At 42.9% G+C, this 22,956-nt stretch overlaps 2 protein-coding genes across 2 annotated transcripts; one reads left to right on the forward strand and one right to left on the reverse strand.

The window, feature by feature from the left end:
• Positions 1-4,662: 4,662 nt before the first annotated feature.
• On the reverse strand, positions 4,663-5,942 carry LOC118507518 (zinc finger protein 830). Its single transcript, XM_036046078.1, has 2 exons — positions 5,699-5,942; positions 4,663-5,582 (listed from the first exon to the last, which is right to left on the reverse strand). The coding sequence occupies exons 1-2, from the start codon at positions 5,833-5,835 to the stop codon at positions 4,691-4,693; spliced, it is 1,029 nt and encodes a 342-aa protein (XP_035901971.1). The 5' UTR covers positions 5,836-5,942; the 3' UTR covers positions 4,663-4,690.
• A 4,009-nt stretch (positions 5,943-9,951) lies between these two features.
• LOC118507521 (aminopeptidase N) lies at positions 9,952-21,962 on the forward strand. The gene is made up of 11 exons (XM_036046082.1): positions 9,952-10,719; positions 17,802-18,908; positions 18,984-19,142; positions 19,206-19,585; positions 19,656-19,995; positions 20,060-20,460; positions 20,520-20,800; positions 20,870-21,069; positions 21,135-21,446; positions 21,522-21,603; positions 21,684-21,962. The coding sequence occupies exons 2-11, from the start codon at positions 17,953-17,955 to the stop codon at positions 21,816-21,818; spliced, it is 3,246 nt and encodes a 1,081-aa protein (XP_035901975.1). The 5' UTR covers positions 9,952-10,719; positions 17,802-17,952; the 3' UTR covers positions 21,819-21,962.
• The last annotated feature ends 994 nt before the right edge of the window (positions 21,963-22,956 follow it).

Genomic DNA, 22,956 nt, shown 5'->3' on the forward strand with positions numbered 1-22,956 from the left:
GAAAAAAGACAAAAAGACAAAAATAACAACAACAAAAAAACAATAAAATCGGAAAATATTTTAAAAATAGCTCTCCCTATTCTCACACTATAATTGCGCCGCACCTGGATAGTCCGATCACCTTGGGAAACAAACACTGCAACTACACAAACGAGCACGGCAGTAGCCAGAAATGTAATCTCTCGAATATTTTTCGTAAAATAGGGGAAGATTTTAGGAAAAATATTCGGAGCATATTCTGTGTTGCATCTACTACATTACTCACATACTCAATACACTTCTACATCGAAAAGTGCAGCAAAATCCCGAGGTATCGTACATGCCAAAAGCACACGGAAGGAATAGAACAAACACAACAGTGCAATCGTGCCGTATTATTGAACACATCTTACCCAACCCAGTAACTATTATATATTTCCAAAATAACCTATTTAAATCGTAGCGGCGTGCACGAGAGCTTACGGCGAAGAAAAAAAAACATCCAAAATATATATATTCAAAAGCTTTAACTTGAACGAAACAAAAAAGGAAATGGAACAGTAAAGTTAGAAGGCACGCTGCAAGCCTCTGGATGGTGATTGGAAAGATCGTAGAACCGTACATTTAATAGCATCAACATTCTCTTACTGTAGTTGTTGCAAAACGGCATTATCTGCAACTTAGATTCTCGAATACTAAAATTGCGCATCATGTGCCGTGTCAGTGATGATGCACAAAAAAACAGCCCTATTTCTGCAGTAAAAACAAAATTTAAACAAAATGAACAAAAAAAAAAAAAAAAACAGAAACGGTGAAAAATAATCAAAATGTACTTGAAATAATTTTCTCGAGGTATATACATATAAATATTAATATACATGTATGTGTAGGAGAAAAGTGGCGAGGCGGCGAGAAAGAAACTTACAATTAATAGGATGGCTTTATACAAAACAAAATATTATATATTGAAGGTTATATATACACACATACACACACACACACACACAGAACACGTATGAGTACATACATACAAAGAAAATCTCTTGATCTATTCGTACTGCATTAAGAAACATAAGTACCGTAGTTAAACTGAATGCGCACACTACAAACCAAAACATGCAAGTACGGTTGAGAGGATGACGAAGGAAAGGCAGATATATAAAATACAAAAAAAAAAGAACAAGCTTAGAATTTAACAAAACCAAACACATAGCAAACTAATCGCCGTAGATGGATAGATTTTGGAGGATGTTTAAATTAAATTTAAAACTTACAACAAATGGCGCCTGCATCTGCATAGACACAGTTGGTATCAGAATTTAATGCAACATCCATCTATCTCTTAGAACCAACCATCCGGAACGGCAGCAAACGTACGCAAACATCACTGCAATACCAGTCGTATACGTTAGGCTGGACGTTCGCTCTACATAGGAGATGGTCTAATTAAATGAACAAAGCGCAAAAAAGGAAACAGCAGACATGCTGGATAATGGACGAAAAAAACAACAAAGACACAAGGACGCCAGAGGAACCTAACACAAATGGAACGGTGTACTGTAGCAAAACCAAGTAGTAGTAAATAGGAGATAACCGGTAGAGTTAAAAAAAACCGCAAATGAAACAATTGAGCGAGATTTCAACAACAACCAAAAACGTAAGACAAAAACTATGCTCTAGAAATGTAAGCAGTTCCTGATCTACCTAATCTTTAGAACTAGCCTACAAAAAATTGGGGAAAAGAACAACGGTACCAGAGATCAATAGAAGATCAATAGACATTTTGAAACAGCTGCTGGTAGTTAGTTTGCGCTTGTTTGTTTGTTGTCGCCGGGAAGCGAATATATTGTTGTGTTCTTGGCTATCATTTTCAGTATGCAAATTACACGGTGAATCCGGTGGATGTGGCAAACATGGGTGGAAGGAAGGACGCTAAAACGCCTGGTAATTTGAAATTTGGGGAAGAATTTCAAAGACTAGTTCGCGTTTTGCTGTATGATACTATAAAGGAGAGAGAGAGAGATATGTCTCTTGAGGATAAGGATTTGGCTACATTCCACATAAATTTACCGCTCCTGTTGCTACCGGCGAGATTTCATTTTTCGTGCACAATTTTTGAAGACGCGCTCGAAACTGTCTTAGTTTTTGGCCATCAATTGGCGACCATTCTTCGGTTGCCAGCTCTGATCTACGAACGCCCAACAATGTAGACAATAGTTGTTTCAGTACTCATTTAGATGGATTGTAGCCGTTAGTAGTGAGGTAGATTGAAGTAAGTAGTGCCGTTAAACAAAACCAAAAATCATTAGTGAAATAATCATGAAACGACGACAACTGTGTACAACGCGCTAAACGTGTTTAAGTTTTTTCGAAACATTATATTCCTTTCCGTAGCCAGACACAACCAGAAGATACCAGTAGCGTAGGCAAATAGGCAGTAGACGACACAGCCACTTAACCCGAGAAATAAAATTGTATCGGAAGTTTAATCGAAACGCCTACCATTAGCGTGTAATTTTGGGGAAAACTATTTCGAAGGTGCTGTGCTCGCTCGCACCCGCTCGCTAGCACACTCACTACTCGTACTGTCCTATCTCCTATTTATTATACATGGTCTTCTCTTTCTCTGAAAGGGAATGTAACGCGTAAGAACATTGCAGGACGCTTTACACCCTCCTGTGCTGGTTCAACTCCGCTACCTTTTCTATTCCGGTTCCGTCAGAGTTAGTGGGCTACTGTGGAAATATTCGTCTGTGACATGGAAAGAAGCACACACACACACAATTTGCATTGAAGCATACTAAACACTGTATCTCATCGTTGTGTCCACACTAAAACACCACACACGGCGTAAGAAATGCAAATAAAAGCAGTTCGAGAGGAAGATTTAAACATTATACGGTTACACACTTACCACACGCCGCCATACACAAAGCAGACGCACAGTACCCAGCAGCAGGCTAGGCTCTCTTAAGCGCAGTACGAACGTTCCGTTCTGGGTTGCTTGAATGAAGCAATGATGATGTGACGCTAACGCTAATGCACGGGAAGATGCAACATGTCGCATGTACATCCAACTCTGCGTACGATGATGACCTAACCATGCATACTTAAAATAATGAGCGACAACTCTACTATGAACAAAAAAACAAAACAAAACACGATGAATGAAAAATCTAGCTAAGATGTATCACTTTACAGAACCTAAAATCTTTTAATGAAACTTATTTACTTTACATAAACTAAACAAAACCACAATGCCGGATGGGAGTTTGTTTTGAATTTGTGCTGCCGAAAAATGATGACAATAGTGAGTGTGCTCTTAAGCGATACTACTTACTTGCTTTATCAGGTGCTTCCTTCTCGATACCGTTCAGGGTCTATCGCCGTCGGTGGTTAATGGAAAATCTCGGACATTGCATCGTCGGCATCTCGACAACTCAACCTGGCCCTATCAAGGCTTTTCTGTCCACGTGGACCGCATATAATGATCAAACGAGCTTGGTCGTCCGCTATCATTCTCATGACATGGTCAACCTACCTGGCGAGTCTAATTTGCTAAAACACGATGGTGACATCACTTTACAGCTCACAAAGTTCACCATTGTAACGGTTTCTTCATTGTTCTTCCAAACGATGCTAAAAATCAGTCTGAGCATTTCCTTCTCGAACGCTGTTAAAAGGAACACGTTAGATGCATGGTCTTGGGTTACTGCAGAAGTCCACGATATTGCTCATGGACCAGCGGTATCGTCTGCAATATTTATTCTTACCAACACTATCTTAGTTAGGGTCGTCCAAGAGACAGTTAGCACCTAGGAGACCCTAAGCGAAATGATAGGTATGGGCTCTTACTACATTGAATCTACTCAAAGGGGGTAGGTTCGGGCCGATCTTCAGTGTCTTTTCCAGCTACAAGTCCAGCTCAGGCGAAACGTTCCTGCTGTCCATGCTGACATATGAGGTGAAGTTTTGGATGACTTGCTACATAGGCCATTGATGTCTATTAAACCAGCGTTTAGCAGAGCCTGAATTGGCTTATAGAAGATGGTCCCAGAAACTTTGACTTCCAAGTTTCGGATGACCTTCGGTGGTGTGAAATTAAAAAGAAGACCGACAAGGCCATCTCCCTGGCTCAGCCCCTTTTGCGGTGGCATGTATCTCTTCGATGAATAGGAAAAGTTGATCTTGTAACGTAAGGAAAAAATCATTCTAGCTTGTCGTTGACTATCCTTTACCTTCTTTAACTTTCCTTTACCTACATAGTAATTTGACGAATTTGTTGTTCTAGTGCTTCACCCAGAGGCGGGTTTAACAGTACATGGACTAAGCGGACAACTGAGTTCGCAAGGGGCCTGAACGCACAAAGTGCTCACTCGCCCTAATTTCATTCCACTAAGGGGCCTTCAAGGACTAAAATCCGCCGCCGGATGCATCACCATTTTTATCAGATCGACTATTATGCCGTAAGTGTCTTTTCTTGAACCGGCTTAATAGCTTATCGTGTAATGTTATCTGCTTGCAAGTGGAGTTGAAAAATAAAACGGTCTCGATCTCTGCATTATTCACAGTTTCGCTGTTGATAGATTGGATTAGTATAGGAGATAGTAATACTAACCTTACACTTGTAGTACCGCAATAAATCAACTTTTTTTCTTTCGTTCAACTCAAAATGAACTCCGGTTCTGGTTTCACCTATTCTATCACTACTCTATTTGAATGATTTCTTCGCTCTCCAATCTAAGAACTCATCAAACTCTTCATCATCATCGTCATCTTCCCGCTCATCTTCCTCGGCTGATAGTTTAATCGATTGGCCGGTGTTTGCGGGATGATCCGTGCCACCTTCGGATACCATAGATCCCTTCATCGTTTTAACTTGTTCCTTCTTTTTCTCCAGATCCAACACCCGGGACCAATTGCGAATTTGTTCATCGATCTCCGCTATTTGCCGCTCGGCCGTAGATTCCTCCTGCTCTTCACTGATGATAGCCATGGACACGTTTGTCGCTTCCTTTATTTCTTTCTGAAACTTTTCCCATTCCTCATCGTTCGGGTCTTTGTATTCCTGATTGCGCGCTTTGGCATCCATCTTGGGATCATCGAAAAATCCTTCCGGCAGTTTCTCTTCATCTGTTGGTAACATAGATCCACTCGCATCAGGTGCCGTTTCTTCAACATCCATCGATTCGGCATTCTGTTGTTCACGGTGCCTGTCGGGAAGTCGGATGTTGACGAGATCCTTACGTATGGAGGAGGGAGTGGAATTAGCGGAATTCCCCGTGCCACTGTCAAAAAAGTCATCCGGCAATCCGTTCTGTGTCACTTCCGGCTGAGCTGAATTCTTCAATATTCCTTTAATTTTTTTTACTGGCACACTTTCGGCGGTGCTTTGTTCAGTTCCGGCTCGCTTCAAATGAGATTGGGGCGCAAGGCTGGTTTTTGAAGACTCCGATACTTTGGCTGCAGAACCTTCCTTTAGTTTCTTGGCTAGTTCAACGTTTTCTTTGTGTTGCTTCGAGTTTAGATGTACTTTCCATACCGCTGCAGACCTCACTACCGACCGGCAAAGGACGCACATAAGCTGACCTGCATCGTTATACGTATATAGGTTTAAATGAGTTAAGGAAAATACGCTGTGTAGTTTAGGTTAGATAACAATTCTTAACAAACGATAGTCAATAGCATTTAGAATAAAAATAACATAGGAAAAGGATATTTTGCTAGGGGTGAATCAATTCGGTTCGATTCGCCGTCCGATTGTTGTTGCTGCTTGGACGCCTTCGTTTCGCTCATTATACGCCGCAGATCTTGCTGCGAGTATTTCTTTTTAGCCAACTTGAATGCTGCAGACATGTTTTTTAACCTGAAAAGACTTTCACAGTACAAAAACCTTTCGAACACGGTAGGGCAAGCTGCTTGCCGAGTTTTTATTTCGTACTCGCGTTTATTTATCAACAATGTTTGACAGCTCAACGATGACAGTTGCAAAAGCTCAATCGATCGCACAGAGTGATAGGCTCGTGGTACAGATGGTTGACGTTTTCAGTACGTAATTGGGCACAGCGATGTAATTCAAATATTCATCAATGTCTTGTAGATTAAAAAGCAATTGATAGCGAATAATGAAATTCCTTGATTATTCATAACCGATAATAACATATCGAATGTTGTTTTGGTAAAATGCATCAATAATAAGTTTTTGAGATGTTTGTTCTAAAAGCAGGACATGTTGACAGTTGTATTAGAACAAAAGCTCACAGAAATTTACTGCAGTAAAATTCGTAGGTCGTTTGAATGCGCCGTTATTTGTATATTTCAAAGAACCTCACAGGCAAGCACAAACACTACACACCGGAAACTGGTAAGATAAATGCAGGAAGTCCACCTTCACCAATGTACCGTCACCAAGTACATTTAACTGAAGATTAAAATCCAACTTCGTGAAGGTGAGGAGTTCTTGCAACTGGAATTGCAAACCTCCTTCGAACTGCATCGGCTGGCACATACTGTTGCAACACTCCATACCGTACGGATGATCGCACGACTTACGAACAATAGTAACAGAAACATGCCGAGCCGGTAAGATCGTCATTCCAAATGTCTTGAATGCTTCCGCTTCAGCTAGAAAAGTGTGAAGAAAATGCGACACAGTGCATATCCTACAGGGAGAGGATCGGAAATTGCTAGTTCTTCTCACATTCTCAGTAAAAGAAATCGGCGAAAGATTAATAAGAATAATAAGGCTTTGAAACTTGGTTAATTTAAACTTTACACTAACCTTAAAAGTTTTATCGCGTCAAACTCAAACCAAAATCAGAACATGAAACATGTTCTTTGCGTCGTTTGGGACGTGTACAAAAAATGGAGATGCTCTGTTAAGAAAAGCTGTTAAAAAGTTTTTTTTATTGCAATTAGAAAAGGTAAGGATTTGAGACGTAAGGCTGACTACTTTACTACGGGAAAAAATTAAGTCACAAAAAGCCAGAAATGGCAGGCCGGGACCTCTCGAGGTTGAAGTGCCAAAGAAGAAGAAAAAGAAGGATTTGAAATAACGGTTTGAGGCAGGCATTTTGAAAGAAAAAAATCTTGAAAAGAAGAATTGATGTAAAATACCAATTGAACGAATGTTTTGGATGATACTCACTGACGAGCCTGAGCTCGTGTATAAGATTTTTCACTGTATCGTCCGAATCCTAATTAAACGCCACGTACGAAAATATTCTTATCCATGCATAACATGATCTAATCAGGGGCATGTTAATGTAAATGTATTTTTGATACAAAAACCACAATTAACACAAGGTGACTCATTTTTGCACCGATTTTAAATTTGCTAAATGATGAAACAAATACAGTGGTATGCATGCGATTTCGTGCGAAGAAAATGCCACCATTATGAATATTATTATGCTAGGATATCAGCAGACCCATACAAAATAAAAAACAACCGTTCTCAGGACAAGTTAAGCAACTTCTTCCTTAGGTTTGCAACCTTCTGATAATTAAATAGTAAGTTCTACCAACAGTCTGGACCGTAAGTCCGAGAAGATCATCCGAAATCAGCTCCATGAAATGTTTCACCCATGCTCAGATTATTTGTTTGTGATATCGTTGCATCCAAGTATTTGTTCCAACGTTGTGCAGGACGAGTTTCAAACAAACGATTTGGACGATTACCAGTGTGGAAAAACGATTAGTAAAATGGGAACGCCTCGTCGGAGGTTATCCTACACGGCCCGGTGACTGGTCGTGGCACGTGGCTCTCTATCATCGAAATATTAACAGTGCCGGGTTTGAATATGCCTCTAGATGTAGCATTGTGCACCGGTACCTGATACTAAAGGCAGCACGCTCCCGACCGAAAATACCGACAGAAAATATGTTACTAAAGTTGGGTCGATCCCATCTGTCGAATGAGGAGTAGGAACACGCCAAGGAGTTTAATGCGATAGAGACAATCGTGCACGTGGGCTTCCGGCCGACAATCCGTTTAGCAAAGGTTCTCAATGAAGCCCATTTGCCGGTGGTTGATTGAATGACATGTCTGGCAAGTGATCGTGTATTTTTTGGAAAACTTTTAAACTCAAAAGCATTCTGCGCTGGATACACAAATGGTATGATTGATGCGTGCTCAAATACGATTGCGCAATCGGTGAGCCGTTCCTAGCACATCCCAACATCCCACCGAACGGCACAATTGGTGATCCGATCCTAGCACATCCCAACATACGACTAATCATCGATCCGACTGTGGACGGAATCAATATATGTACGAGTTCGATGAGAGGAATTAACCCATCTGCAACCAATACCCCTGGATGGTAGCTGCGGTCGAATCGACGGTTCTAACAACTGTAATTCCACGGTGCAGACTGTTTCAGGGGATCAGATATTCCGCAAGGATGAGCTAGTGCTCGTTCGTTTAACCACTCTAGCTAGGATCACGTTGAATCAATCTGTCTTCCGGTGACTCTAGAACAGCGAAATCGTTACAGAGTACAACCGCTACATCATAACGGGCTGGAAGGAGAATGGATCTGATTCAAAACAATTACAACGCTATCTGCTTCCAACAGTCGATTAAAGTAGATGTTGTGATGAACTACTTCAATTGACCTACCCACCAAAAGAAAAAAATTATAAAAAAAGAAATTTAGAAAAAAGAGAAAGACGGAAAAACCTTGGCTCCGTTCATTCTGCCTAATTAAAGTAAAATATCACTGTTTACAAATAGGATAATTTGCCAAATAGGAACATCGATGCTTCAAAGGAGTAGGAGAGAGAGTCCTCTACTCTGTCTCTGTATTACACGAGACGAGATGGTTTGCAACCGCTGGTGGCATTCAAATTCAAAATTTAAATAAACCAACTGTTATATTGTGCGATCGAAGCACTGAGGGGAGAGACGGTTTTAGTACAGGGTTGCTTTAAATCCTAGAGGGTTGAACCATTCTGGCTTTATATTGACAATTTTATTCGCATAAGGTTTCAAAATGTGCTTTTATACTAATTAATTTAACATTATCAAATCCTTTTCAAAACACCTCCCACTACGGAAGGCTGTGATTACCTTGCTATGGGTAAAATCATGTCACAGTAAGTCAGAAATGGCGGGCCGAGACCTTTCGAGGTTGTAGTGCCTAGGAAGAAGAAGTATGTTAAATAAACTGGTCAGATGGGATTCGATACCGGTCCTGTCTTGTTTCAAATTGATGACGCTTCTTTCTTTGCTAGTAGAATCAACATCATCATTTGATAGTAGAATCACGTCTGATTTATACCAACAATTATCGGCTGAAATTTATAGAAATAAATTTCTTCTACTTATTTTTTAGCGGCCCGACAATACGGCATCGATCCGTCATGATTAATAAATAAAAAAATAAATATTTTTATTAGCGGCCTGCTAGGCATTGCCAACCATCTAAATAACTTCCTTACTTGTTAGACTTCTTGATCCCTTGTAGTTGGATAGTCAGGACTCACTAGGAGTAAACGGTCCGGATGGGGTTCAAGCCCCGTTTCTACCGTGTTCAACCGTCGGCGCTATAGACTTTACCACCGTGTCACCGGATTGTTGATTGGAAGTTACTATTTTGTGAAATTGCTTATTTTTTTAAAAATAATCTATTCATTTCAATTTACTTTTTTCGTTGATTTGATAATAAATCGAATAAACCATAAGCCGTATAAGATAAAATTTGCAAATGCATCAACAAAACGGCATCAATCATCTTATTACGTATTGTTTAAATTTTGAACAATAAATCTTTAATTTTATACTCATTTCATCATTATGATAAGCATTACATCTCATGTATTCTTATGTACACAACAAACAAAGCTTCTCACTATGCAAACAGTGAACTTCTCACAGCGCGCCAAACATCTCGCACCCATCCATGCTGCTGAGAGCTGATGTTGTGTACATCGCCGCTGGTACAGAATGTGCGGTGCGAGAATTGGATTAGTTGCGTGCTGGCATTCAAACCGACTGGTTCGTACGAGTTGCTCCTGGCCGTTCGTAGAGCATAGAGCACGTTCGAATAAACAACACGAACGACCGAAACGTGGTGTCTGTGTGCCTTTGCGCGTGTGAGCATTACCGGGTCTAGTAATCGCGGTCGCCTGTCTGCCCACCTATTGACCTGTGCAGAACCGTGGAAAGACACGCACTTTCTTTAAACTCAAGCATCATTGCTGAAACCGATCAAAAGTGTAGCAGAACGAGTCAAGTGAATCAATCCCGATGTGCCGAAAATAGCAAACGTGCAAAACAAAATAAAAGCAAACCACCCAAAGCAAAACAAAAAAGCGACAGGAATCTTCACCACGAAACGGTTTGAGAGATACCTATCTAACCTACCCGATGGCACCATATCAGAGGTTTTTTGTGTTTCTCGTGAATCCACGGCAGTTTCGTCGTGACATGTTAAATAATTTGTTATGCCCACAGTAAGCGAGTAAGCCGCGGTGAGCCGATGGCAAACGGTGGTAGTCCGTACGATTTGCTGCATAATATAGCATAAATAAACTTTAACTCGTACAAACGTGCTGCGGCCGATGGAAGCGTGGTGTTCGGAACGGGGCAGAATAAAATGTGTGATTTATGGGCATTTTCATGAGCACCGTTAATGTTACAAAGATTGAGCGTTAAGTTGACCTATTGCTCTAGTGACCGTGGGTAGAAAAAGAAAACGCGCGTGGAAAAATTGCTCGTTTGCTGCTCTGGTGAAGGTGAGTACGAATATTGTGCACTTCGTTTGATAAGGAGGTTTCGACCAGGTTTCGAATGGCGCGAAGGGCCGAAGCGACAGTTTCATCCTTGGCATCAACATATTAATTTTAAGTGGATGAGAATATTAAATACGCACAGCCTCCCAGCCAAGCACGGCCTGTCCCAGGCCGTAGTCCGCTAGCCGGAGAAAAATAGTGCATGATGATGGATTGGATGATGGATAGATCGATGGTGACTCTTGTTCGTCAATTAGCGGCTTCATGCTAGATGTAGCGTCTGTTCATTTACCCTCCCATATCGAGCTTTACCGCCCCGAACCCTATATCCGACCGAGCGCGCAGATGGTGATAGGGCCGTATCAAAAGGTGTAATAAATTCGATAAACGCTAGAACGTAACAGCCCATCGATCAATTGCGCATCGTTCGATCCGACAGTTGCAGTTGGGGCTTATGGCTCGATTGTCTCGCCTCGAATGTGCATTTTTGCACCGTACCTGTCTGTCTGTTTGGTCAAAATTGTAACAAACAATCAATAGGTGGCTAATTAAAAGGCGTTAATGTCATCCTGCGGGACCGGTGAATCTGATATCTCCGGCTCCCCATCTTTGTGCTGTGGAGTAAACAACTGGGTTTGCAACATTTGTGTGTCATTAGTTGTTTGTAGTAGAGCGAGTAGCGTCCGTGTGTCGGTTCACCCTACATCATATGATCATATGATACGCCAAGAGCGCTTGTACTAACGAGTACTAAATCCCACAAGACAAAAGCGGTTCCGTGCGCGTAGCTGTCCTTGAATCAATTCTAGTGCCAATCTGCGATCTTAAATTCCACCCCTGCCCGGATTCCATGGGGATGCTTCGCTGGTAATCGCGGTTGTAGCCAATCACGAGGAAACACCGGAAGAAGAGTGAAAGAGTGGATTGGGAGGCGTGCGATAGCAAACAAAGTAGATCCAACCAGCGTTATCTGTCGTTTCGCCATCAGTTTTTTCACCGCTAGCCTGTTCCCCCAAGATTGCTTCCTCTGTCGGGGTAGATACGGTAGATATGGATCCCGAATCCCGTGCATCCGAAGTTTGTTTGTATTTGGGAATGGGGAAAAGTTGCTCGACAAGGATGCTAAGTAATCGATGCTCACACAAGCTCTAGCAGCCGTTGCAATTCGCTCGCTCTTCACGCGACCCTGATTTGATAAATCAATTATGTTTGAACGTTACTTGAAGCCTCACACGCCATATGGCATGGCTGCAAACGATCAGCGCCGCCAGCATTCGTCAAGCGGATACGTGATGCCATCGCAGGCAAGAGACGGACGATCCATCCCGATGAATGTTCTTTTGCAAGCGTTCCAAGTGTTAAACTGCATTAGAGGCAGCCACTCACGGTGTGGCAAGGTCGCACCGGTAACATACACTCAGCTACACACACACACACACACACACACGGATTAGCTAGTAGGGAATGTAGCTTTGCTTTCCCGCACACATCTCAAAGTTTGAAAGACGATGAATATTTTATCCGATAGCGAGGTATAAAAATCGCCTTGCACAAACACCAATCGAAATAGGGCGCATGGATGGAATAGGAACTTTCGTGAGGGATTTTTTGGGGTTGAGTTTAGCATGACATCTGATAACGCTATGCTGGTGAAGGGGATGTTCAGCATTAATCCAATAATCGAAAGGATAATGTGGTTTCGATTGGGCGAATCCGACTGTATTCGGTATGCGTCTTTCTTCGTCGGACGCATTGATTGGATGAGATAATTGCTTTTCTTTCCAGGAGCTTCACACTGGTGCTTTGTTGCCGTATGCTGTTAATCGGAAGAAAAGTTATCTTCGAAACGGTTGCGCACGTGTTTTGCTTCAAATTATGCTGGCGACCAATGCTGTACGCAGTCGGGTACGGTATCTGTTGCAGTTGCCTTTCTCAGAGCTGAACGTTCTGGCCTGGCGTGGAGGATAGCCCCAAGCCAGACGTGTATCTAATGCAAATCGGTTGTTTGTTGATTAAATATTTTCAATGCTCAATAATGATCGACAAAATAAATATAAGTAAGGAAATGCTGAAGAGCTATAGAGCCTCAGTAGTGCACGACAGCTGATTGATATTTATATATTGATTTGCTCTCATTTAAAACGGCAGAAAAATTCATCCGCAACATGGAAAAGATTTCTTACGTTAGTTTCAGTAGTTAGACACCGCTTACTGCTATAACATGTTAAGGGAATGTTTAGGATATGATATGGAAAAAGTTTAAGAGTCCTATGTTTTGTTTCTTAGGAATTTCCGAGCCTATTGATCCCGGACGATCAATGAGAAGGTTCGGTTGCCGAGGCGATAGGGAAGCCGGTCTTCACACGGCAGGACCGGGTTTCAAATCCTATCCAGATCGCGCCTCCCCGTCCGCACAAGGGTGATGATTTTCCGGAAAAATCAAATCACAGAAAACCAAAAATGCGGTAGGTCGAGATCACTCGAGGTTGAAGAGTTTGAAAGAAGAAGACGAGATTTCACTGCATCCATGCCTTGTGAAAAAATAGAGGTTGATAAGTTTATGGAGACATTAAATCTTGGGAAAAAAATCGTCTCTAAAATAAATAAAGTGAAAGATACTTTCTTCTTATCTGATGCTTCCTGCACGATCACCTCGGGCGCTGGTCTGACACTTTGCTCCAGTCTCGATTGCTTACCGTAATGCATACATGCGTAAATGGTAACAAACTCCTTCACGTTTTTAAAATTAAAGAATCCTTCACGTTTTTATCTTTAATTGATTTTATCCTTTCAGCTATGGAATTGGTGTTGCTGGGTGTCCATGCGTATTAGTCGTTGATCTAAATAGGATTTATTATCGATGAATTCGTGTTATCATCCATTAGTCTTTACTTTTGCTTAGCAGCTTTGAAGAATCTTCGGATGAATCCCCCTAGCTATTACTTAATTATTACTTATCAGGCTCAACAATCACTTCGAGGTTTTGGACTGCTGCAGAAGTCCTCGGTCCGGCGTTTCTGGCGGACGCATCGACACCATCATTCCATCTCAGTTTTGGTATATCATACCTTCTTCTGTCCATGTGGACCACCTAAAAGGACTTTACTCATGAAACGACCAGCCCATCAGGAGCATTTCGAGTTCTTGAGTGATCACCGTATAGCGCGCGGAGAAACTATTTAGAAATTGAATTAAATCTTGAGGTGAAAGAGAAACATAAACGAATGGAAATTGTTCGTAATAAAGTTGTATCTATAGCACGGTTGTATTAATCTAGTAATCATCAGTTCTATTATTTGTAGACTATACATCTTAATTATTATTTTGAATTACCTAAAAAATCTACACCGTTCAACTAACACTGAAAGACTCTTTAAGGAGAAGGCGAGGAGAAAGCACAGAAGGACTTTTTAAGGAGAGCACAATTTTGGGGTGGGGTTTGGACATTGAACAATACAAAAAGGAAAACACTAATAATTTTGGTTCGATATCAGAATTTGACCAACCTGCTACTCCTTCATTTAATATGCTCAGGCAACACGTTTTAATGAATCTCAATCATCGATTGCAACGATTGTTTTGCTGCGACCATTTTCTGACGTTCTCTGGCGCTCCATGCGTTGATCCGGCCCAATCGTTTCATTGGTATGCGGGTAGGGTTAACGAATCTGATTGGGATGGGATTGGATTAATTGTCGAATGCGTGTGACAACCATAGGCCCAATCCAGTTCTAACGCCTTCGTGTATTGGCTTTCAGTACGGCGGTCAATGACATTGTCGCCGACTAACCGACGTAACACGCGGATAGGACAGAGATTTAAACCGGAGGTATAGGTATGTGTGCGTGTCGAGAGAGAGAGAAAAAGTGATAAAGAGGGAAAAAAGAATCCAAACATGACACTACCATAAGACGCCACGAGGCAAGCGCCACGATATCTGTTTAGCTATTGTGTTGTTTTCTTGAGCCAATTGTTGCTAGCGGGCCGTTGTCGTTGACGTTATGATTTTCCCCCGGTTCCTTTCTGCCCGTTTATCATTACCGTCATCACCATCATCATCATCAATTGGGACCCTTTAAGGTGGCTAGCTATAGTCGGTTAGCCCCGGCACCATACGTACAAACGTCAACTCCCGCCGAGGATCAACTTTGACCGGCGCACCGCGTAAGCTTGCGTTCCGTTTTGTAATGGTAATACGCCACATCCGAGCGAGAGCGAGTTTTTTGGACGAGTCTAGCATAACAATTGCCTTTACCGAACCCGGCTGCTATGCATAGACCGCGATGGGAAAAGACTTCCGAAATCGAGCATCAAATCTTTATCGCACCGTCTACGGGGCGGGAGCTCGGGGACACATAAAATCGTGATAGAATATTAAAGAAAAGCGAGAGTAGTACCGACCAGGAAGCGGCCGGTTTTAGCTTGTTTAAAGCGCAGAGGACAATGGATGGTGAGTACGCGTTTAAAAATTAAATGTTTGAAATATTTAGTGAGAAGCCGTTGGGAGCGACCGTATTCTACAATGGCTAGAAAAATGGAACAAAACGTGTGACTAGGCCAAAGGTACAAAAATCAGTCAAGCGTACAAAATGCGAATGAGAATTATTTCTGTTCGCAGCCACATCCGGTAAGGTTTTGGGATTTTAAATTGTAGCTTCCTGTTGAATCGGTGCACGATGGTGCGTCTGGCTCATTATTTGGCGTTAAACGTCTCGAAGGAATGCATTGTACTGCGCCATGCTGGCTAGTAATTATGCTGGCTAATTGTTTCGTTCCGAGAATACTCAATTGCAGGCATTCAGTAGCTACCCTGCTCTTTTCCGTCCAGAGGAAGATATCAATACAGACTTTAAAACTCTCCCAGTATCCCAGCAGCTACAACCAGCATGCAACAAAGAGCGTTGTTTTAGTTGAAACAGTTCTAAATTGCCACTGGTAGCTACCACCATTTCCACGCTCTGCATCGATGTGCAGGCCGTGATTGTTCCTTCAATAACCACTGCATCTCCTGAAGTGCTTCCTTCCTTCCTCGGCCTTAGTTGATATCGAGCCACAAATTGTGTGTGCATGTGTTTTTTTTCTTCTTTCACTTCTCTCAATCTCTTCCAAAGTCTTCCGCAAACCGGATGACAGCCGAAGAGCGCCGAACACAAGGCTGGTAATTTAATCTGGAAATATTTTACGATGCCAGCAGAGTGGCCCTGCGTCAGTAATCGAACCTCAGTCAAAGGCTCGCTCACACACGCACACATGAGTCCATGGTTTGCAACGTTGGTTGCAATCGTTGGTGCAAAATCCGTCCCCGGCTCATGTGATGTGCGGGTGGCCAAATCGGTACAGATCCGGTGTAGAATTTCGATTCGGCTTCCCGCAATCGAAGAAAAGATGATAGAGTGCACTGTCGCCCGTATGGTATATCTGGGGCCAAATCGTATACTGGAAACTTGTACGAATATGGAGAGTAAAAAGAAGACGCCATCCCTGAATCCCTTCTATTCATGCCATCCGGAAAGGTGGGCAGCATTGGCGGAAGGAAGAGCATTGGGATTTTGTTTGTCTTGTCGCCATTCACGGGGTGAACCTATGACGAGCAGCATGGTTTGATACTCGCCTTCTTTCGCCCAAGACGTGACAGCGGACGTACGTTATCAACGTTTCACGGTTCAACTCCATCTGTAGCAAATGATGACGGTCCCGGGATACTCTGCCAGGAGGTAGCCAGCACAACGCAGATGTATTGTTAACTTTTGTGCCCCATTTTTTGGGCGAGCAAGACGAACCTCGCCTTGGTCCGGCTATCGCTGACGTGATCGGTGAACCATAGGTTGTGCTAATTATCAGCAAAAGTGTGAATAATCATAATGATTTCATGCTATGTTCCATATATTGATGGATGCATGCCGCTTAATAGGATTTGATTTGGAGTGTTTTTTATGCGTGTGTGCGTAGGCTTCAAACTACAACTCGAACCCACTAGATCTTATGAATGCCAAAATAGATGAAATTTAATCTTAATTAAGCGTTTTTTATGTTAACGTTTCTACGATAGCTTAGGTCTAATTAATTAAAAAGATCTGTTACACGATCAAACGTCGGAAATGGATCCACACAATAATCCCAGTATCATCTTAAAGCAACATGCGAAACCATATGGATCAGTTGCTGTTACGGATCGAAATTGGGCACAAAAAAACGACCAACGCCAGTCCGGCTTTCAACAGCACCGCGGCAACCATATGGGAATTGAGTGTTAGTTTCTTGGGTTGCTCTTTTGCGCGAATCTATCGCTTTCCCGAAGTCAACAGGACATGTCTGCCTGTCGGTCCCTCCGGTCTGTTCCAAGATGTGACATGAAACGCAATTTTAAAAACGATCATTCATCTCACATATGCTTCTGTATCCCCTTCAGAGTTCAGTGAAAACTTTGCTTCAAAGAATAGCAGATAGAAGAAAAAAAGGACAACTGAGACAAAGAAAGTATCAAAACGTTTGCGAAACGATCTGATCGGATTATGTGTGTGATGCATTGCCGAGCCGGATGTACGGGATGTTTAAGGGATGTGCGGTAATATTGTGGTGCAGTATCGGAACGTGATAGGGGTTAAATATTGAAAAAAGAACGGGGTCTTGATGAAGATAGGATGTAACGGTAATTTCCCTTTTTTTTAGTAACAGAATTTCGGGATTTTTTTTATACAACCGATCATGACCGATCTTGTAAAGGGTCTAAAGAATATGTTATTCTAAGGAATATTAATGAAGGATTATAGAATACCTAAAAAAATATTGTGTTATGCTTCATCGGTGCGTATTCTGCCTATTTGTTTTTTAATAAATATTTTTTGTGCATATTTTTGTCTTTGATGTACAGTATCGTAAAAGCTTTAAAATGGTGCTCACTGATGGTAGCGCAAACGCTCTTAAAACGACTACAGCTCCACATATTCTGAGGCACACCACTACAAAACAGTTCCACATTTCCGCTGTAAATTTTAATCGATTCAAATTGATACAATCCAGATTAATAAAGAACGCTCATCTCGTTCCGTGGGACGAGCGCCTTCCTTACATTTCATTCCCGACAGATAATCGGCGAAAGACTGTAGACTGGGAGTGAAAATAAAACCCGACCCCAATTTTTTTACCCAACCACCCGGCAAGAAGCGCGCCCGTAAAGTGGGGGAGTTAAGGTTCATCAACGAACCCGGTGACATTCGACGAACGGCGGGAGACACCATGAACAATAATAGTAAAATGCAAATCAGGGAATCCCTGGGGATGGAGTTGGACGGTACCACGGTGGAGAGTAACCGGGGCTACCTAATTACACGAATGACCCTGCTGGCAACGGTGGCCATTTTTTCCTGTCTGCTGCTAGGCTCCGGGCTGCTTATCTATCATTTCGCATCGTGCGAAGAACATCACGCCTCCAGTCTCCAGCATACAACACTCTGCGAACATCAACATTCGATACCACACCACCACCAGCACCAGCAGCATGCTCCCATCACAGAACAGACGGCCACAACTTCGACACACAAAACGCTTATCGAGGCGTCTGCCGGTCGGGAGTCGGAGCACGCAAACAATTCGAGGGCCGGTGAGGATGTTTCCAACCATTCGGAATCGGAAAAGAAGGTACAGAAAAATCAGAACACCGATGCAACAGGTGCGGCGATAACGGAGGAGCACGGAGACGGGACGGTTGCATCATCGGTGCGGGAGGATTTACGATTGCCACGATCGATCGAACCTGTTGCATATGACATACGGCTGATACCGTGGCTGGTGGAGGATAATTTTACCTTCTTCGGTACGGTGGAAATTCTAGTCAACGTGCTCGAGAATTGCAACAACGTGACCCTGCACGTAGCCGCACTCAACATTCACAGTGCCAGTGTAGAGCGTGTTCCGCTAGAGCGAAGAGTAACCGGAAAAGAAATACATCCGGGAGATTCCGATACCGAAGCTGGTAATGAAGTTACGGTAACAGATGACGCTGAAACGCTGGAGGAAATGGTGGAAACCGATCACAACATAACAGTGGCAAGCAAGCAGTTTTATGTCCTGGTGTTAAAGACGACACTGCGACAGGGCGATCAATATAGGGTTCGGATCACGTACGAAGGTGTCCTTAACGATTACTTGCAAGGATTCTACCGGAGTTCATACACTGCAAACAATGAAACAAGGTATCTTTCTGATGGTAAACTCTTGAAAATATCCCACGCACGCTGATGCATTCTGGACATCACTGTCATTTGCAGATGGATCGCGACGACACAGTTTCAACCGACGGACGCAAGGCGTGCCTTCCCGTGTTTCGATGAACCAGCATTGAAGGCACGATTTAATATCAGTATCGCCCGCACCAGGGACATGATATCGCTGTCCAATATGCCACGGTTGCGTTCGTATGAAGCTAGGTAAGTGAGGCTTGTTTGGACGAATATCTTTATCTTTGTTGTGTACGATCATCTCACCTTCAGCGAGCCGGAACTGCAAGGATACGTTTGGGACGTTTACCAACAGTCCGTCCCGATGTCGACGTATCTGGTGGCGTTCGTGGTATGCGACTATCACAACCTTACCTCGGGTAACTTTGCCGTTTGGGCTCGGGCCGAAGCCATCGGATCGGCACGTTATGCACTGAGCGTTGGACCGAAGCTGCTGAAATTCCTTGAGGACTTTTTCCACATTGATTACCCACTGCCGAAGGTGGACATGATCGCGCTGCCAGACTTTAGTGCGGGTGCAATGGAAAACTGGGGCTTGATAACATACCGCGAGACGGCAATGCTGTACGAGGAAAATGTTTCCGCCATCAGCAATAAGCAGCACGTCATTACGGTCGTTGCCCACGAGCTAGGTGAGCGTTGTTTTCAGGACTAAAATTGGTTTGAATCAACATTACTCTGTCTTTTTGTGTGTGATCGTAGCACATCAATGGTTCGGCAATCTGGTGACTCCTTCCTGGTGGACCGATTTGTGGTTGAACGAAGGTTTCGCCAGCTACATGGAATATCTCGGTGTGGACGCAGTGGAACCGGCCTGGAAGTCGATGGAGCAGTTTGTGGTAAATGAGCTTCACAATGTGTTTTCACTCGATGCGCTATCCTCTTCGCATCAAATATCGGTGGAGGTCCACAACCCGGAAGAGATACATGAAATTTTCGACAAAATATCGTATGGCAAGGGGGCTACCATTATCCGCATGATGGATCATTTTCTCACGACGGACGTGTTTAAACAAGGACTGACCAACTACCTGAACGACAAGTGAGTTCGTTAGACGTATGGCTTATCTAGAATTTCAGCTGTAATCTTTCACTTGTTTGCACAGAAAATATCAGAGTGCTAGCCAGGACGATCTCTGGGAATATCTTACCAACGAAGCACGGCGAGGTGGAATTTTCGATGAGCATACATCGGTTAAAGAGATCATGGACACGTGGACGTTGCAGACGGGATTCCCCGTGGTGTTTGTCCAGCGAGATTACGAGTCGGACAGCATAGAGTTTCGACAGGAACGGTTCTCTTTCGGAAGTGGCACGAATGGGTCCAATCCTGTCCCGATGGGTGAGCGGTTTCTGTGGTGGATTCCAATTACTTACACCACCCTGGGTGACAGTAATTTCCAGCAGACTAAGCCAGCCATCTGGATGAAGGCGGAGGAAGTTTTGGTGATCAACAATCATGACATTCCCAGTCACGATTGGATGATCGTAAATGTACAGCAAACTGGTAAGCATGGAAGAAAGTATGTAGAACTGTCACAATTGACAGTGTGTATCGTTCTACAGGTTACTATCGAGTGAACTACGACGAACGCAACTGGCAGTTGATCGTAAAGCATCTGCAGGATAAGAGCAAGTATAAAACGATTGCTGCTTCGAATCGGGCTCAGCTGATCGACGATGCGCTCAATTTGGCCCGCGCTGGCTATCTTGACTATGCCGTTGCCCTAAACGTTACGAGGTATCTCGTCCACGAGACGGATTACGTGCCATGGAAGGCGGCTATTGCCGCGCTCAACTACATTGACTCGATGCTAATACGCACACGCAATTATGGACTTTTTAAGGTATATGATTTTTGTTTTGCTTTGCTTGATTTGCTTGATTGAAAACTAACTAGCTATTTGCGTGTTCAGAAATACTCGATGGACCTGCTCGAAAACATCTACCGGGAGGTCGGTTTTGAGGATCATCGGGACAGCCCACTGTTGATGGTTTACAAGCGAATAAGCGTGCTTAAAGCGGTATGTCACCTAGGGCATAAGGATTGCGTGAATCACTGCCTTAGGAAGTTCTACGAATGGATGCATCAACCGAATCCGGACATCAACAATCCGTACGTATTGTTTCTAACTGATTGCAGATCCATTTACATTGGTTTCTATTTAAATATCTCGCCAGAATATCGCCAAATCTGAAAAGCACCGTGTACTGTACAGCGATCAAGTATGGCGATGAAACGGAATGGGACTTTGCGTGGGAACGATTTCAGAAGGCGACGGTCGCTAGCGAAAAGGAAATTCTGCTCTCCGCGATGGGTTGCTCCCGCGTGCCCTGGATACTGGCCCGTTACCTAGAGAACGCTATGTCTGATGAGTACGGTATCCGCAAGCAAGACGCATTCCGGGTGTTTATATCCGTGGCCGATAACGTCATCGGTCAGCCTATTGCATTCGATTACATGCGCAACAATTGGCCTAAAATGAAGAGCTAGTAAGGCACCGGCTAGTACGGCCAGTTCGGCTATTTTGTTATCTAATCCATTCTAATTAATATTTCTAATTGCAGCTTCGGTGCTTCGATGTCGAATCTGAACATTATTCTTAAGTACTGCACCAAGCGGTTCAACACCGAGTCGGAGCTGTTGGAAGTAAGCACACCAAGCTATACAACTGTTATATTCGCTTAATTAATAACATTCATTTGTGGTATTTGTACTCCGTTCTCTAGCTGAAGGAGTTTGCCGAAATTCATTTAAAAGACAGCGGCCGCACGATACAGCAAGCGATCGAATGGACGGAGTCGAACATCGCCTGGTTAAACCGCAACGCACAGCCAATTGTTAATTGGTTGAATGAAATTTGAAGTACCCTACGTGTTTTGGCCTCGAACGAAATTTCCAGCCCGAACGTTCGAAAAGCAAGTAACACAATTAGTGGCAAGCAGTTTTAATAAGCGTACTTAAGATAAAATAAACTGGAACGATATCGTCTATTGCTTTATTTCGGATGTGGCGGTGATGTAAAGGAATGATGGTCCAGATAAAAGAAAAACCTAATCTAATTATGATTTTCTGGTGAAAATGCATGTTTTTCTAAAGGATATTTTTCTTGGATTTTTAGCAATCACTTTCAGTCACAGTGTGTCGTTTAACACCTTACAGAGACCATTCATAAAGGGTTGCATTTTCTACTTACGTTTTTTATCTTCCAGAGATCGACGGACGTGAACCAAAAGAAAATGTCCCATGTATCCAGATTTCTACAGATCATTTTAGTTAAACATTGAACATTATTAATCAAACATCAACCTGTAGACCATTGTCGTGCATCTTGTGACAAAGGCTTACAAATTCGTTTAGAGCAGCGCTGAGATAGCTCAATGTTGTTGCGAGTAATGGTTATTATTTCAGGAGCTCGACAAAACTAAGAACTGGCACAAAGCGATGAAATACTGCGATAGTTGGACACGTTAGATTTGTTTCCCTTTTAATACACCAGAACCAGCCACGAGGTTTTCCAGCAAGCATACACTCAGCCTCATCGATTATCAAAAGATCGCAACTAGGATAGGGGCAACAGATGCAGTACAACACTTCAGAATGGAAGGCGGTATCACGGAAGTTCTCGGTGAACAAAGGTTTGAGCCGGTTAATAGTTTTTAAGACTGATAATTCGTCAATGGACGGCAGGTAATAACGTCACGAATGCCGGAAAATTAGATTTTACGAAGCTTCAAAGTACGCGAGGAATCCTACTTTGCCAGGTATCGAGATTGTAGCGTCGATAAAGAATGTGGGCTGTATTGTAATTGTAACGTGTTTTTAGTACATCTTCGGGAACGATACTCACGAAAGGTAGCTTACTTGGCAGTATAAGTATAGAAATGGTACGACCACTCCAAGCAGGGCCTTAACTCTTTCAGAGCATGAGACATAAATTGAGTTACATCGTCAACAGCGCAGTCGACAGTAGCTGAAACACTCAAACATTTGGCCCAACAA

Source organism: Anopheles stephensi, chromosome 2, assembly GCF_013141755.1.
Source record: "Anopheles stephensi strain Indian chromosome 2, UCI_ANSTEP_V1.0, whole genome shotgun sequence".
Classification (NCBI taxonomy): Eukaryota; Metazoa; Arthropoda; class Insecta; order Diptera; family Culicidae; genus Anopheles; species Anopheles stephensi.